The 14435-nt window shown below is 43.3% G+C and overlaps 2 protein-coding genes across 2 annotated transcripts; one reads left to right on the top strand and one right to left on the bottom strand.

The window, feature by feature from the left end:
- Positions 1-4717: 4717 nt before the first annotated feature.
- On the bottom strand, positions 4718-10383 carry DENR (density regulated re-initiation and release factor). Its single transcript, XM_048964269.1, has 8 exons — positions 10265-10383; positions 9656-9770; positions 8919-8938; positions 8560-8644; positions 7860-7943; positions 5726-5842; positions 5314-5453; positions 4718-4992 (listed from the first exon to the last, which is right to left on the bottom strand). The coding sequence occupies exons 2-8, from the start codon at positions 9759-9761 to the stop codon at positions 4948-4950; spliced, it is 597 nt and encodes a 198-aa protein (XP_048820226.1). The 5' UTR covers positions 9762-9770; positions 10265-10383; the 3' UTR covers positions 4718-4947.
- On the top strand, positions 10381-14341 carry GPN3 (GPN-loop GTPase 3). Its single transcript, XM_048964268.1, has 8 exons — positions 10381-10533; positions 10615-10723; positions 10830-10997; positions 11900-12024; positions 12518-12633; positions 12789-12885; positions 13390-13518; positions 14068-14341. Exons 1-8 carry the CDS (start codon positions 10486-10488, stop codon positions 14128-14130), a joined length of 855 nt encoding a protein of 284 aa, XP_048820225.1. The 5' UTR covers positions 10381-10485; the 3' UTR covers positions 14131-14341.
- Positions 14342-14435: the final 94 nt, after the last annotated feature.

The following is a 14435-nucleotide window of genomic DNA, read 5'->3' as shown; positions in this document are numbered from 1 at the left end:
ATTAAGAGAAGGTACTGAGACTTATTCAGTAGCCAGTCACTTGCAGGTCACTAAATCTTGCTGTGGATTTACAGAGAGCTGTGGGTATGGCTGTGCCATCAGTTCTTTCTCACTTGAGGCAAATGAGATTATTTCTGTAGGCTAAGCATGTGCTTACCGCTGTGCTGCATCAGCACGGCGCTCAGCAATTTTGGGGATTGCTCCTGAAACATTTAAACATCAGTGGTTTCAGGATGCAAGTCATAGCGCTGGTTTCGATCTACAAAACCTTCTTTTGGCCTAAAGCCCATCTCTGTAGGGAAAGGAGAGATCTCCACACAGGAGTATTAAAGCAAAGTGAGGGCATTCTGGCTGCTCAGCATCCACTTCCTCTGAGAGCCCCATTAGTGTGCCCTAAGCAAACCCAGCTTCTTTTGAAAGAAGACCAAGCGTCTCCAGACTTAATGCACTGCCTACCTGCAGCAACAGCAGCAGAGCAGGGCTGCAAGGGGCACAAAGAGGAGAGCTCCACTGGAGACAGCCAGCGCAGGGCATGCAGTGTGAACACAGCAGCAGCTCCATATTGGACTGAGGGGCACAAAAGCATCCCTGCTGTGCCCATGAGGAAGGAGACAGTGCCACACAGCTTGGCATTGCAGCACGCTGTGTACCCACCTCCCTTTGCAGACATGCTCTCTGGTTGCATTGGTAGCACTGGAAGGTTTCCTTTTTTGTTAATTTTTCCCTCGCTGTCGCTAGTTCTAATTCAATTTCATGTGGTTTTCTGGACTTTCACCATATCCAGTTACCTTTTGTCCACAAAACTAGACAACGTGGTGCCTGTTGCAAGCATCCCATTCACATCACTTGAACAAATAATCAGACAGTGAGAAATTTCCGGGATTTATACAGAAGAAAAAACAATCTGCTATGGGCAAGGCTGCTTTTTGAAACAGCTCTATTCAATACATTCTACTTCTGGAGCTCTGAGCCCCAGAACAATATATGCTGACACAACCCTTGGCCGTGGCACTGAAAAACACTTCCCAGTCTCTTATTCAACAATGTTCGTATCCTTGACTGTGTTATCTGTAACGTGCAGAAGGACTCTAATTACAATGAACTGTGTGCAGGTACAAGGGCTGCAGCTCAGGAATGGAGCACCAAGATGTGAGTGGCCAGAGCTTTTTCTGGGCAGGGAGCATGAGGAACATGCTTGAGAAAAGTTGAATTGTTGGACTGAAGGAATTACTGGCTGCCTTTGTATCTGCTTGCTGCTATGGGACACACAAGAGTTTTAATGGAAATGCATTGAGAGCAGGGCACCTGGAATTCTGAAAGGCTCGTCTCAGAAATCCGCTGACTTTTGATTCATGTTGCAAATGCATTTATAGAAAAAGGGGAGCAAACAAAAATTATTCAAGTGTGAAAACAAAGAAACAAACATCATTGAGAAAAGAACGGGAACTTAAGCATCTTGTTCTGAAGCAGATAACTGCGTCCCGTTTTGAGTTTCTGCAAGTTGGGTTGTCTGTATTGTAATGCAAAAACACAACATGGAAATCAAAGAACTCAGACAATGCAAAATTATGGAGCTGCCAGATTTAAACTGGCAGGCAGCAATGCCACGCTTTTCAAGTTGCTTTTCTCCTCCCTCCTCCAAACAGGGCACAGAATTCATCAGGCACAAATTCTAACTGATCGCATTTCAAGGGTTAATTTTGATAGAGTGCGTTTTGAAGTGGAGTTTAAAACAGCCTCAGGTAGAGCTGCCTGTAAACAGAGATTAGTTAGCCTGCATAGATTAACCAGAACACGCTTGGCAAGTTCCTGTCCAGAACTGCTCTGAAAGTAGATCAAAGTCCCACAGATGTGGTTCAGAAGCCACCCCTGACAGTAAATACTGCGGTGCTTCATTTTCTACAGCAACCGTTCCAAAGGAGAAGCTAATTTCCAAGCTCACAACTGCAGCGTCAGGCTGTAAAGCAGCATCGTGCTCTGACGGCAGCGCGTTGAGCTGAGCTGCGATGTGCCAATCAGCCAGCAGGAGCCAGACATCTGATGGGGATGGGCCACAAGCAACCTCTGTTTTGCAGAGGGCTTTTCAGGAATCCAACCCACAAGACAGTCTTTGCAAAACACTGCACTGCTGCTGTCTTTCACACTGCATGAAATCCTGCTGATGAACTTCGGAACAAAATACCCTTTCAGTTGATGCAAATGCTGGCACACAATCTTTACACTCTCTCAGTCAGTACCAGCACAACTAAGGTTTTCTGGTTCTGAATGTTATCAGAGTTCCTTTTGTTTGTCTGGTACTTACATTGTTCTGGTCAAGTTCATCCAAGGCTATAAGGTGAAGTAATACCTTTCAGAGGAAAGCAGAGCTGAGGATTCAGCACGCAGCCTTTTCATTAGCACCCTGATTTAAAACCAAAAGCCCAAATCCTACCTTTACCATACACATTAGTTTACTCATTTCTAGTGGTACAATCATTGCAAATCATGACCAAAAAAAGGCAGAAATTGATATGGATATTTATGAGAACAAACTAATGCCACTTTCTCAAATTACTTCTATTGCTTACATATTTAGAACAGAAGCTCCCAATTAGAGTTCACATTGATTGTGTGCACTGCCATGACAGCTACACACAGGTTCTTTCCCCCTTCGGCATGTTCTCTGATCCTGTAATGAGAGAAACTAGAACTATTAACCCACACAAATTCTATGGTTATTCACACAGAGAGTTAGGCTTAAGTTCACAGAAAACTATTCTATATACCACCTTTTCCTACAGTGTCCTCCTTTCCACAAATACAGACAGATAATAAACTAGTTCTGAGTGAAAGTCACACTTGTGTTCACTTTCTTCCAGACCTCCTACAGCTTGCTCTAAAATGACTTCTTCCTCCCATCTGTTTGGATGCATGAAAAAGTCAAATCCTGTCATGACCTTGGCCAGCCATAAAGAGTCCAACAGAAATATTCAAGTGTTGTCACTAAGTCATGTGGAAACGTGTTCTACAGCAAAGCATGAGGGGAGCATTATTTATCATCGTGTCATTGCACAGGTCAAGCATTACGTTCACAACCACTCCTCCCAGCCACCTCAATCCAGCTGTAGATGAGCAGTAAGTACCGTGTTAATGCTGCTGCTGTTTGGACTGCAGCGAGAGCTCAAGCGGAGGAGATTGCTAAGCTTCCAGTCTGTTGAGATTCAGGCAACACACACTGCAGTTTACTTATGTGGGAACTGGCATCCTGGAGGAGACAGAAAGGAAGTCAGTTTTTTTGTACCAGTGCTGCTTTGTTTGTTCTAAATAAACTATTCTTATATACTTGCAGTCAAATCACACTCAAAGCCTTCTGAATCGACAGGGCCATTTCTGCATGCATTTAGGAAAACACTGCATAGCAATAAACAGCATTTCTATTGCAGAATTGCAGTGATCCTCTAAAAGCAAACCATGCCAAACCAAAACTACAGAATCTTCATTTCTATATGATGCTCAGCATAAATTGTTATTATGTGCTTCCAAATTTTGCAGAATTCCAGAACAAGGAACGACGACAGAATTTTTTTGGAAAGCTAACATGAAAGATAACACACCAATTATTAGCAACAGAAAAACTGAGCATGCCTCACAGAGCTCAAATGAACACAGCTCAGAAGGCTTGTAAGTCTCTTGAAAGCCATTTTGTGTAATGTTTTTGTTCACCACGTCCCTTCAGACAGCACGAGTCCTCTCAGGCACACGTGCAGCCCTACCTTCACCTCCATCTGCCTTTCACGGGACTTCGCAGCCTTTCTGCACACACTGTTATCTCATCAACGTGCCTCGCTTTCTTGCTATGACGGTAATGTTTGCTCGTTGCAGAACTGAGCAGATACAATTGTACAGCTATGGCTAAAACCACGTGCGAATACAAGGAGCCTGACATTGCTGACAGTGAACTCCAGGTGACTTTAAGTCCGAATGTTTTTGCGTTACAGCGCCCACCCCCACCGGGCGGTCTGTGTGGGGCTGGCGGGCGCTGCCTGCAGCGGGCAGCACGGCGTTACCCCACAGCCAGCGCTGCCTGAGGAGAAGCCGAGCGCGGCAGTGCCGGGGAAGCTGCGGGGACGTCGGGGAGTGATTCTGACCGGAGCACGCAGCAAACAGGCAGCCGACGGCCTCCGATGCGTTAAACTCCGGAAAAACGGATTAAAACAAACAAATCTCCTCTGAAATCTGTGAGGAGATCCCGCCCCGCCCCGCCGCACGCTCTAATGCTCTCGAGTGACGTCACCGCGCCGCCCATCCCAGAGGGGACACCGAGGGTTCGAATCCCGCCTCGGCCAGGAGACCGCGGGCTGCCAGCTTAGGATCCGCGGGACGGCAGAGCCGCTCGGAAATGAATAATGCTGAGCCGACACGTGTGAACCCAACCGGAGGTCGATGAATGGAAGTGACTGCCCTGCTAAGCTTTATAACAGAACAGCTACCAGAGATCCAGTGAGCTCGTTAGAAACACCACTATCTTTTAAAATACATTTTCCTGCAAGCAGACCTGTGGAGCGTTCCTCCCGCTCTCATTTCTCAGATTTTATGCTGGCAAGGCAGAGGTGCATGCTTCTGTACATTTGATGTATGCTTTAAATACTTAATTCAGCAGAAAACTCTTAATTACTTAAATTATTATTTCTCTATAAGATTAGGAATGAAAATAGCTCTTCAGAAAACAGAAGCCATCTTCAGTGAAGAAGAGGAATTTTATTTAAATCTTCATGCGTAGGCATGATAGACCCCAATTTTACTTCAGCAAACATCACAACAAAAAAATCCAAGCAGCCTATACAGAACAGTGAAATTGCCAAGGATGTGGGCTCTCCACAGCATCACTGCAGAATCCATGGGTTTAGAAGCCTCACTTTGGCTATGCCATTTATAACCATGTAATTAAATAAAGGTAGTCTTCAACCATCACTTCTTGACTTCTCCAAGATCTTCAATGCTATCATCATCCACCTGGGGGAGAAAAAAAGCCAAAACACCACATTAAATATATTTCTTTCTTGCATGTCTCATTGCTGTATGTGTAATGAAGTGGGGAAGCTTTCAGCACTCCATGCTCTGGGAGTCTGGTTTTTTTTTTTGGACAGTTGAAACAGCATTCAACTTTAATCACTCCTTAACCTAATGATTCATAGGTTGGTAGCAGGGCAACAGTGGGTTACTTCTGCACACCAGCCTGTGCTGCCCAAGATCACATCTGTCTCTGAAAATCACTGGAAACGTCACAGGCTACTACTGAAAACTAGAGCTCTTACAGAGAAAGCCACTGGTTACCTCAGGCCACTTCTCCTGGATTACATCGATAATGTCATCTGTGAAATCGCCCTGGATGATGATTTCATCTTCTCCTGTTACTGAGGCACCGCAGGAAAATTTCTGAGCAAAAAACCTTTGTGCTTCCTTAAGATCGATTTCTGTGTATGGGAAAACCGACAGTTGAAGAACAGTCATCGTCCAGATAGCAGATCTTCTCATAATCAAAACTGTTTTAACCATGGTAGTTTAAAGTCCAGACTTCAGTATTTCCATTGAAATTCTGCAAACCACTCAAGGTAATACAATCAGAAGAAATACCTGAAAGGTTACCTTTTCTCCTCACATTAAAGAAGCTAAGACTCTAGGTAAGATGAGGTTAAGGGCAAGCACATCTAAAATCTACACAACACACCAACAAATGTCAACTCACCAAACGTTGCAAGGCCACAGACTCTTGTGACATATTTTTTCTTTGCTCTAGGAATTTTAGCTATTGTGACTTTTTGTGGTACAGTCTTCTTTTTCTGTTTTATCTGACCTCTTCCACCTTTAAAGCAGAATATATTACATGATTAATTAAATGATGTAACAGTTAAAGACTGTAAGGCTACATTTCAGTCCTGTAAACAAAAAAGCCTATCTCCCAGTCTGTGTATGTAAACAAAAAAGTATTTTGGATGTTAGTCATCTCCCATTCCGAACCTTCTAGTTTAATTTCTTAAAAGAAAGGTCCCAGGTCAAAAGTTAATGTTACAAGAAATCACAACATACGCATGTCAAATGTGCATTAAAGAACAGAATGCACAGCAGAACCTCGATGGGTGTTTCCCACATTCCACTAACCACTGCATTTGGTCTACATTTAACCCCTCTTTAAAGGATTTTTCTTTGGTACCATCTTAAGTTAGGAACAAACTGTTACTTTTAAATCCTTATGGCTTTTGTGTAAGGCAAAGAAAATTACTTATGTCTATTTACTAAGGCTAAGAAACCTTGCCTGCTTAGACTGCTGCGTCAAACAGCACATGAAGTTCTAAGTATCAACACAGGACTGCAGTACAAAACAAATCTATATAAAGGCTAGCAGGAAAAAACCCACACCTCAAGCAGAAGGCAGCTACAGCAATTGACTGCCAAACTTGCACATGACTTCATTTCTTATTTACTGTCTGTTCCTAGGTCAACTTGAGGGAATGCTTCACACATCAGGTAGATATAAGTCAGAGTAAGGCATGCAGAAGATTAATCCCACTCATTAGAGTCCTTCAAATCAGATTATGATCTCAGCTAACTTTGTATACACTCATCAAGTACCCCAGGGTAACTAAAGTCCTGTTCCAGAGCTTTCTCACCAAGAAAACTTAAAAGAATCTATGTCAAGCAGACTCACTTCTTGTGAATGCTTTTTTCCCCCCTAACATGCAGCACTTTCAATTCTGCATTACTAGAAATTGGCAAATAATAACTTAAGACAGTAAATTTCTCTCTCAAAGTTTCTTCGGTCAATACCTGCAGTAATTTTCTGCTTCTTTCTTTTCTTTTCATCCTCTCTCTTCAGAATTGTGCCATCATACTTTACACTATACTTTAAATTGTCACAAAACTTGAGGTTCCATTTCTGGATTTCCATTTTCACCCATAAATATTTTAAACACTTATTTTATGACCAAAGCCAAGCTGAGAACTATCAGCAGCATGCCACACAATGACATTATATTTAAAGAAAATGGTCTGAAGTGTCTGGAAAAAAGCACCCAAGCTAGAGAATTTAAAGCTACTTTTGTCACTACAAATATCCCACAGACAAGGATAAACATGACTGGTTCCCAAGGCACACAAATAAAACATCTGCAGGGATATGTGGCTTAAAATATGAATCTCAGTGGGCTACAAACCATCATTTATGAAGCACTACAGGCACAACTGACATCAGACAGGCAAATATGTATTAATAACCACAGTATTCTAATTTGTGGGGGAAAACTATGTTAATTAAACAGAGAAATCCAACAATAAAACAGTATCTGTTCTTAGATAGTGTGAAGCTCTATCTATGCTAGAAGAGACATAGCTGCTAATGGAGACAGGCAGTAGTGCTGAAGTGTAAAACCAAATTCTGTTATGAGAATTCTGAGAGACAGAAGGAAAAAAAAAAACAAAAGTAGTGGTCTGAGGCATTAAGAGAGGAAAGCTTCTTTGTTCTACTCTGCAAGCAACCTGTGAACTGCTGCTAAACAAAGCAGAAACCTTCTGGGAGGTACACCAGTGGATTGCCAGTTAAGAATAAGTACTCTCTGAATAAGTGCCACAGCAATGACAAGAGCACGTAGAAGCAGCTCACCTTTCTCTTACTGCTACTACTGTACAGTTCCTTTGTTAGCATCTACCTACATGCAAACTCTGCTGCTAGTTGAAAGCAATTTATTTGGTACTTTTTCTGCAGTCAAAGCATAGCTAACAATCAAAACGCAAGGAAGCTGTGTCTCAGTCTAAGCCCGTAGATAAGGAAAAGGTGACCCCAAGAGCTTATAAATCAATACCACAAGCAACTATTTAGACCTTGCCTCTCTTTTGCTTCTTCTTCTCTTCTTCTTCTCCTGCAGTTCCTTGGCCTTCTCCAACCCCAGCTTCCTGTTTCGGTGAATTTTCTTAAATACATCAGAGAGGAATGGTGAGAGAACCAAAGAACAAAATTAGCAGTGACTAACACATGCCCTTAAAGAAACAAGAAATCAGCTACACTGACATTTCACTGGGCCCCTAAGTAGCTTGCTCTAGTGCAGCATCCCCTGACTGATGCGTGTTCCCTAAAGTCCTTGGTCAAATTAGGCTTGTGACCTTCATATCAAAGATACAGTTACAACTTTAATAGTCTCCTTCAGTAATCTCAGAAAGAGACAAAAATTACTGGCACTGGAAATTCAAATCATCAAGTTCCATAGCACTAACGACCTGCCTCCCAGCAACCCGCTGCCTGCACTGCAAAGACATGAAATAGGATAAATCAGCTTTGACAGGAAGCAACTGCATGTTGTCACAGTGCTCATTGTAGAAACCTTAGTATGGGCCAAACATCATTTCTGATTTTTTTTTCTGACGTAATCAAACTTGTTTTCACAGCATCCAAAAGCAGGCTGAACTTTTGGGAAAATAATTTAATTTTCAGACTCAGTGCAGATGGAAGAGATGAGAAATGGGCAAGCTCAAGAATTTGTTTGTATGTCCAAGTACACATATTAACCAGGAATAAAGGAAAATTCTCACCTACTGTAAGTTTTGCAAACTCATCTGGAAAGTTCTTCTCTAACCATTGTCTGCATTTAGTCACATCAGGCATGTATTCGCAGTACTAGAGAAGAAAGGCCACATAAATGCTGTTGGCAAAGTAATTACAAGATACATCACAAACAAAAACAACAAAACCCTTTTGCTATTTATTTAGCTCAGTCATTTCTCCTTAGTCCTCCAAATACCAATGCTTCACCAGCACATAGGAAGACACATGACATCCTAAAGATGACAGCAGATAAAAGCACAGAATCAATATAACTGAAAGCAAGAAAAGATCAGAAAGAATCATTGTGGAAGTCATACTGGAAAGAAGAAACAAAAAACTAACTCACCTCTGTTGGCAATGAACAGACTGGAGCAAGAGGGAAAAAAAAAGAAATTACAATTGAGTTCTCAACGCACAGCCTTAGTGTTCTAGTTAAACTGGTATTCTGAAGCTTTCTTTCATCACAATATCTTGTAATAAGCATATGCTGATTCAGAAGATGACAATGATACCATTATAATTTTTCTCTTAGTCATTTGCTTTCATGCTGTGCATTAAGATAAATCTGTCAGAACAGCAGCTTCTTGGGCAGTCTTCATCCTACAGAACACACCCAAACCAACAATGCAGCCTCATTCACAACAGAAATCCTGCAACAATATTCAAACCCAATGCAAAATAACATACTTATCTAAAGCACAGACCTCAACATTATATCCTTCAAAAAATCCAGATGCATGACAAATATGAGTAAAGCATAATTCCAAACAGTGCATCAATTACTTCCCTTAACTTTATTCCTTGTTCTCATACCAACAGTCAGATGGCTTTTCTACGCTAAAGGTTTTACCAGCTTTCTGCAGGTATAAATCTTTGCTCAAAATATCTGAGCACCACTCCTCTAACAGAGCTTTCATATCCAGAAGGCCATCAGCACCTCCATCAGAAAGGTCACCCTGACCATGGTCTATCTGACTCGAAGCTGACCAGAAGAAAACCTCCAACCATCTCACTTTTTCTGCCTGGCTGCCCTTACTAACACCCCACTGTAAGAACTGTGGGCAGCTGCCCCTCAGCACTTGCCTCCGCAGTAGAGGACCCGAAGGGGGTAGTCAGCATCCGACCTGGCACCACTCCTTATGTCTCCTCTACAGTCAGGGACCACAGGCTCAGCTACATCTGTGGCCATGTCACAAGCCTGCAGGTTACAAAATCAAAGAGTCAGGACTCACGTTTTGTATTATTTACATCATTCCCTACATAACAAACTCCCGGAGACTGACCAAACTACAAAGCCCAGAGAAAAGAGGTGTAACTGTAAGAGCAGAAGTAGTCAAGGAGTTAAAAAAAAAAACACCTGTCAAGAACAGTGGGGCTGAGTGCACGAGGGAGCCCCGGGACCACAAAGGCTGTGTCTGTGAAGACTCGAGGCCAGCAGGAGCCGAAACACAGACAAGGGAACGGACCCGGGAGCCCGAGGGGCGTGGAGGGGCAGGGAACCCCCGAGAGGCAGCGATGGGCCCCGGGCAGCGAGGGGTAGGCAGGCTGCTGGGCACCGACGGGGACCGGGAGAGTGCGGAGGGCCCGGGGGACAGCAGGCGGGGTGGGGAAGGGTGCCATGAGGAGCGCGGGAGGGGTGAAATGAGGCAGAGAGGCGCGCGGAGCTCTGCGGCCGCAGCACCGTGGCGTTACCCGGGCGACCCCTCAGGCCGCGGCTCCTCCTCAGGCGGCGGCTGCAGCTGCACGCACCGCGCGGCACGCGCGCCCTCACAGCGCCGCCACCGAAATCTCGCGAGAGCTGAGCGTTCCGAGCCCTCGGCCGCTCCGTAGCCGGGAGGAGCCCGCGGGACCTTCGCGCTACGGAGCGGCGGAGGGGTCAAGCGCCGCTGGTCTTGCGTTGCGCGGAGGCCGGCATGCCGCGCTACGCGCAACTGGTGATGGGCCCGGCGGGCAGCGGCAAGGTGAGAAGGGTCGGAGAGGCGGGGGGGGGGGGGGTGAGGATGGCGACGAGCGGGGTCTTACAGCGTGTGCGTGCCTTGCAGAGCACGTACTGCTCCACCATGCTGCAGCACTGCGAGGCGCTGGGCCGCGCCGTGCAGGTGGTTAACCTGGACCCGGCCGCCGAGTTCTTCAGCTATCCCGTCATGGCAGGTGAGTGCTCTCTGCGCCTACCTGGCGTCCGGAGAGAGCTGGGGGGACAGGAGCTTATCATGGCAGCCTTGTGCTACCCACGTCCGTAAGCGTACTGTCGTTGCAGATATACGGGAGCTCATAGAGGTGGATGATGTGATGGAAGATGATTCCTTGCGGTTCGGTCCCAATGGTGGCCTGGTGTTCTGCATGGAGTATTTTGCCAATAACTTCAACTGGCTGGAGGAGAGCCTCGGGCACGTGGAGGATGATTATATACTGTTCGACTGCCCAGGTAAACAGATGTGTGTGTTTTGATGTCATACTTGGTACGCAGAGGTTGGAAAAGAGCCACGAATTGGTCGAGTCCAACACCACATAATGCTGCCAGGACCACTGCAGAACTGTGACCTGAAATCCCGAATCATAGAATATCCTGAGCTGGAAGGGACCCGTAAGGATCATCAGGTCCAATCCAGGGCTCTATACCACACCACCCAAAATCCAAACTCTGGGTCTGAGACTGTTTTGTCCAAATGCTTCTAGAACTCTGGCAGCTCGGGGCCGTGCCCTCTGCCCTCTGGTCATAATGCAGAACCTTTCCCTAATACCCAGTCTGACAACCCTCCCCTGACACAGCTCCATGCCATTCTCTCATTCTTTTCATTCAACTGTCAGTGGTTCAGACAGTTCCCATACAACATCCAATCTAAAGCCCCCTTTGTGCAACTTGAGGCCATTTCCTCATGTTCTATCTCTTGTTACATGATTTGCTGCAGTCTCCTTTCAGGTCCCTGTAGTGAGTGGTGAGGTCTCCCCTCAGCCTCATTTTCACACATTTTTTGGTTTATTAATGGTTGTCAAGAGTCAGTTTCAGATGCTCCAGAAGTGAACTTGGCCCCATTTGAATTTGGGTGACAGCACTGACTTTTGGTAACATCATACAGTGGGTGAAGTCTATGGCAACTGCTAACAAATGCTAACTGGAGATCAGGAGAGGAAAATGCAGCTGTTTTTTCCTCTCCAGATTTACTGTATGATTCCATCCAAATACAGGCAGGGTTGTCTGAAAAGAGACTGTGTTTTATTAGCTGTTATTCGTATTAAGTGTAGTGCCAATATTTCTGTAACTAATAACTGTGAGCTGTTTCTATTAGCTTTACATTTCTGCATACTGATATCCCAAGTGTGTCTTAGGTCAGATCGAACTCTATACACATTTGCCAGTGATGAAACAGCTGGTGGAACAGCTTCAGCAGTGGGAATTCCGTGTCTGTGGAGTGTTTCTTGTCGATTCGCAATTCATGGTGGAATCTTTTAAGGTATCCATTTGAAATCTTGTACAAATTCTTGTAAAGTTTTACAAAAGTCCATACTGGTATAGCATAAGAAAGGGAACTTGGTTTGTTTGGTCCAAAGGAAGGAATGCTAAGCGGGGGAAGATCTGATTGCTGTCTTCAGCTGCCTCAGTTATAGAGACCAGACAATGTCTTAAAGTCCATTTCAACCTAAATTGTTCTGTTGTTCTATAAGAGCTTTCTCAGAGAGAGAATGACCCCTTTTCCTGTTGAGCAATAAGAATCCTGAGAAAGGCTTTCAGTCTTCTTAATGTCCTTTTCGGTGGCATATAATGTGCTTCAGAGCTCTGGCAATAGATTGCAGCCAGGTACCTTAGCACCTCCCTTTTCCAGCAGAGATAATGATTCTTTATGCCCGTATGCAATATATTCATAAGTTAGGCTTGGTCTGTGGTAGTGTCCTGCATGAAGATTTTGTGCTTTTCTGTACTTAACTACATTTTTCATATTCCTTAAGTTCATATCTGGAATTCTGGCAGCACTCAGTGCAATGATCTCTTTAGAGATTCCACAGATTAACATCATGACTAAAATGGATTTGCTGAGCAAGAAAGCTAAGAAGGAAATAGAAAAGTAAGTTCCAAAGCATTACTTACTCTGTAGTGTAATATCTTGATATAAACTTCACTCACAATCACAGAATGATGGGTGGTTGTGGTAGTTGTGTAAAAGCATAGTGACTCATTTGTTCTGTGTTTCGTTGTTAACGATGGCTTTGTTTCTCTCAGGTACTTAGATCCAGATATGTATTCTATGATTGAAGATTCTACTGATATATTGAAAAGCAAAATGTTTAAAAAACTGACTAAGTCCATATGTGGATTGGTACGTATCGTGCTCTTTAACTGGTATTCTTCAATTCAGCTGCATGCTTGTAAACCATACTTTGTGGTTACTGACTTCACTGCTGTGCTAGATATTGTATGTACTATAACATTCTCCCCCTGCCCCCTGAGGCCATGTGTTTACCTGCAGATTTATTAACAAAGCCTGAATCTAAAAGATCACCAGGCACTTGAACATTTTTCTTTTTGCCTGTCCTAACTCAGCTTTTGATGTTTCAGGTTAGCATAAGATTCTTATGCTGTAGCCAGTAAAATCCATGGAATCATATTCTATTAGCAATTTTGGGAGACAGCTTTATTGACTGGGTGAAAGTTTGGACTGATAGCCAGGAATTTGGAGTGGGGAATTGCCATTAGCTTGCAGTGTGGCTTTAAGCAGCCCTAGATTTTCCTTGTCCAGATTGCTGAGCATAGCTTGCAGCAATGGTGCAGTAAGAAAACTTAGTGTATTTCCCTACTGATGTCTTTTGAATCCTTGCTGCAGATTGATGACTATGGTATGGTTCGATTTCTACCTTTCGATCGCTCTGATGAGGAAAGCATAAACATAGTTCTGCAGCACATAGACACTACCATCCAGTATGGAGAAGATCTTGAATTTAAAGAACCGAAGGTAAGGTACTTCTGAAGATAAGATGAAACATTAGAAAGGATCCATAATACAAATGATAACTGAAATATGTCCTTTGAATTCTGAAGATCAGAAAGGATGATTGTATACCACTAAGATCTCTACTTGTGTGTCTCCTTGAGCTTCCCCTAAAATTTCTGCATTGAGTCCATGTGTTGTAAAACCATTCCTAATCTTTTATACATCTGTCATGTAAAATGCATGATGGAAGATCAACGGGTTAAAATCAATTCTGTTTACTTTCATCATTCAGCTCACATACCCTAAGCAATAAGTCCAGAAGTTCTATCACATTTTTTTTAATTCAATTTTCTACTCTCTAAATATTCAAAATAAATGCATCTAGATTTTGATGTATACATTTTGGATAGCTTTAGAAACAAATTGCTTTTCAGAAAGTATTGCTCCGTGTTTTGTAGAACAATGTTGGACATTGTTGTGGTGACTAAAATAAAGCATCACAGAACTGATGATGTCCAACAGTCACCGGAGAAAAGTCAGGTTTTATGCTTTTTGTTTTTTTGTTGGCAGGAGTATGAAGAAGATAAATCTGCACTTGTGGATGAGTATTTTCAAGATCACGTGAATGAGTAAAAAGCAAATGTTGGAAAAGAGGAAGAAAATACATTGCTTGTGTGTTTTAAAGGAAACAAAGACATTCCCTTCCACACAAACATATTTATTTGATGTTTTGCCTTTACTAACATTTCTAGTGAAAAATGAGCTATATGACAGTTTATATGATGGAATATAGCGATCTATATTACTGTTTATAGTTCTTTTGTAAATACAGAATGTTCCTGGATTCTCAAGTGTTTTCAAAATATTTTTTATTACTTCTCCTAAAATTTATTAGTCTAATTTATTAGCTACCTTCAGCTGAATTGGAGGATGTTTTC

The sequence above is a fragment of the Lagopus muta genome, chromosome 17, assembly GCF_023343835.1.
Source record: "Lagopus muta isolate bLagMut1 chromosome 17, bLagMut1 primary, whole genome shotgun sequence".
NCBI lineage: Eukaryota > Metazoa > Chordata > Aves > Galliformes > Phasianidae > Lagopus > Lagopus muta.
Note: the sequence above shows the minus strand (reverse complement) of the source record. Positions and strands in the feature narration are given on the sequence as shown.

Coding starts and splice junctions, on each gene's coding strand:
- DENR (XM_048964269.1), bottom strand. CDS start 9,761: ATGGCCACAGATGTAGCTGAGCCTGTGGTCCCTGACTGTAGAGGAGAC. Junction 8,939..9,655: donor TCGGGTCCTCTACTGCGGAG/GCAAGTGCTGAG, acceptor CTCTTGCTCCAG/TCTGTTCATTGCCAACAGAG. Junction 5,843..7,859: donor GAAGAAGAAGCAAAAGAGAG/GCAAGGTCTAAA, acceptor TCTGCTTTAAAG/GTGGAAGAGGTCAGATAAAA.
- GPN3 (XM_048964268.1), top strand. CDS start 10,486: ATGCCGCGCTACGCGCAACTGGTGATGGGCCCGGCGGGCAGCGGCAAG. Junction 12,025..12,517: donor TCATGGTGGAATCTTTTAAG/GTATCCATTTGA, acceptor ATATTCCTTAAG/TTCATATCTGGAATTCTGGC. Junction 12,886..13,389: donor CTAAGTCCATATGTGGATTG/GTACGTATCGTG, acceptor TCCTTGCTGCAG/ATTGATGACTATGGTATGGT.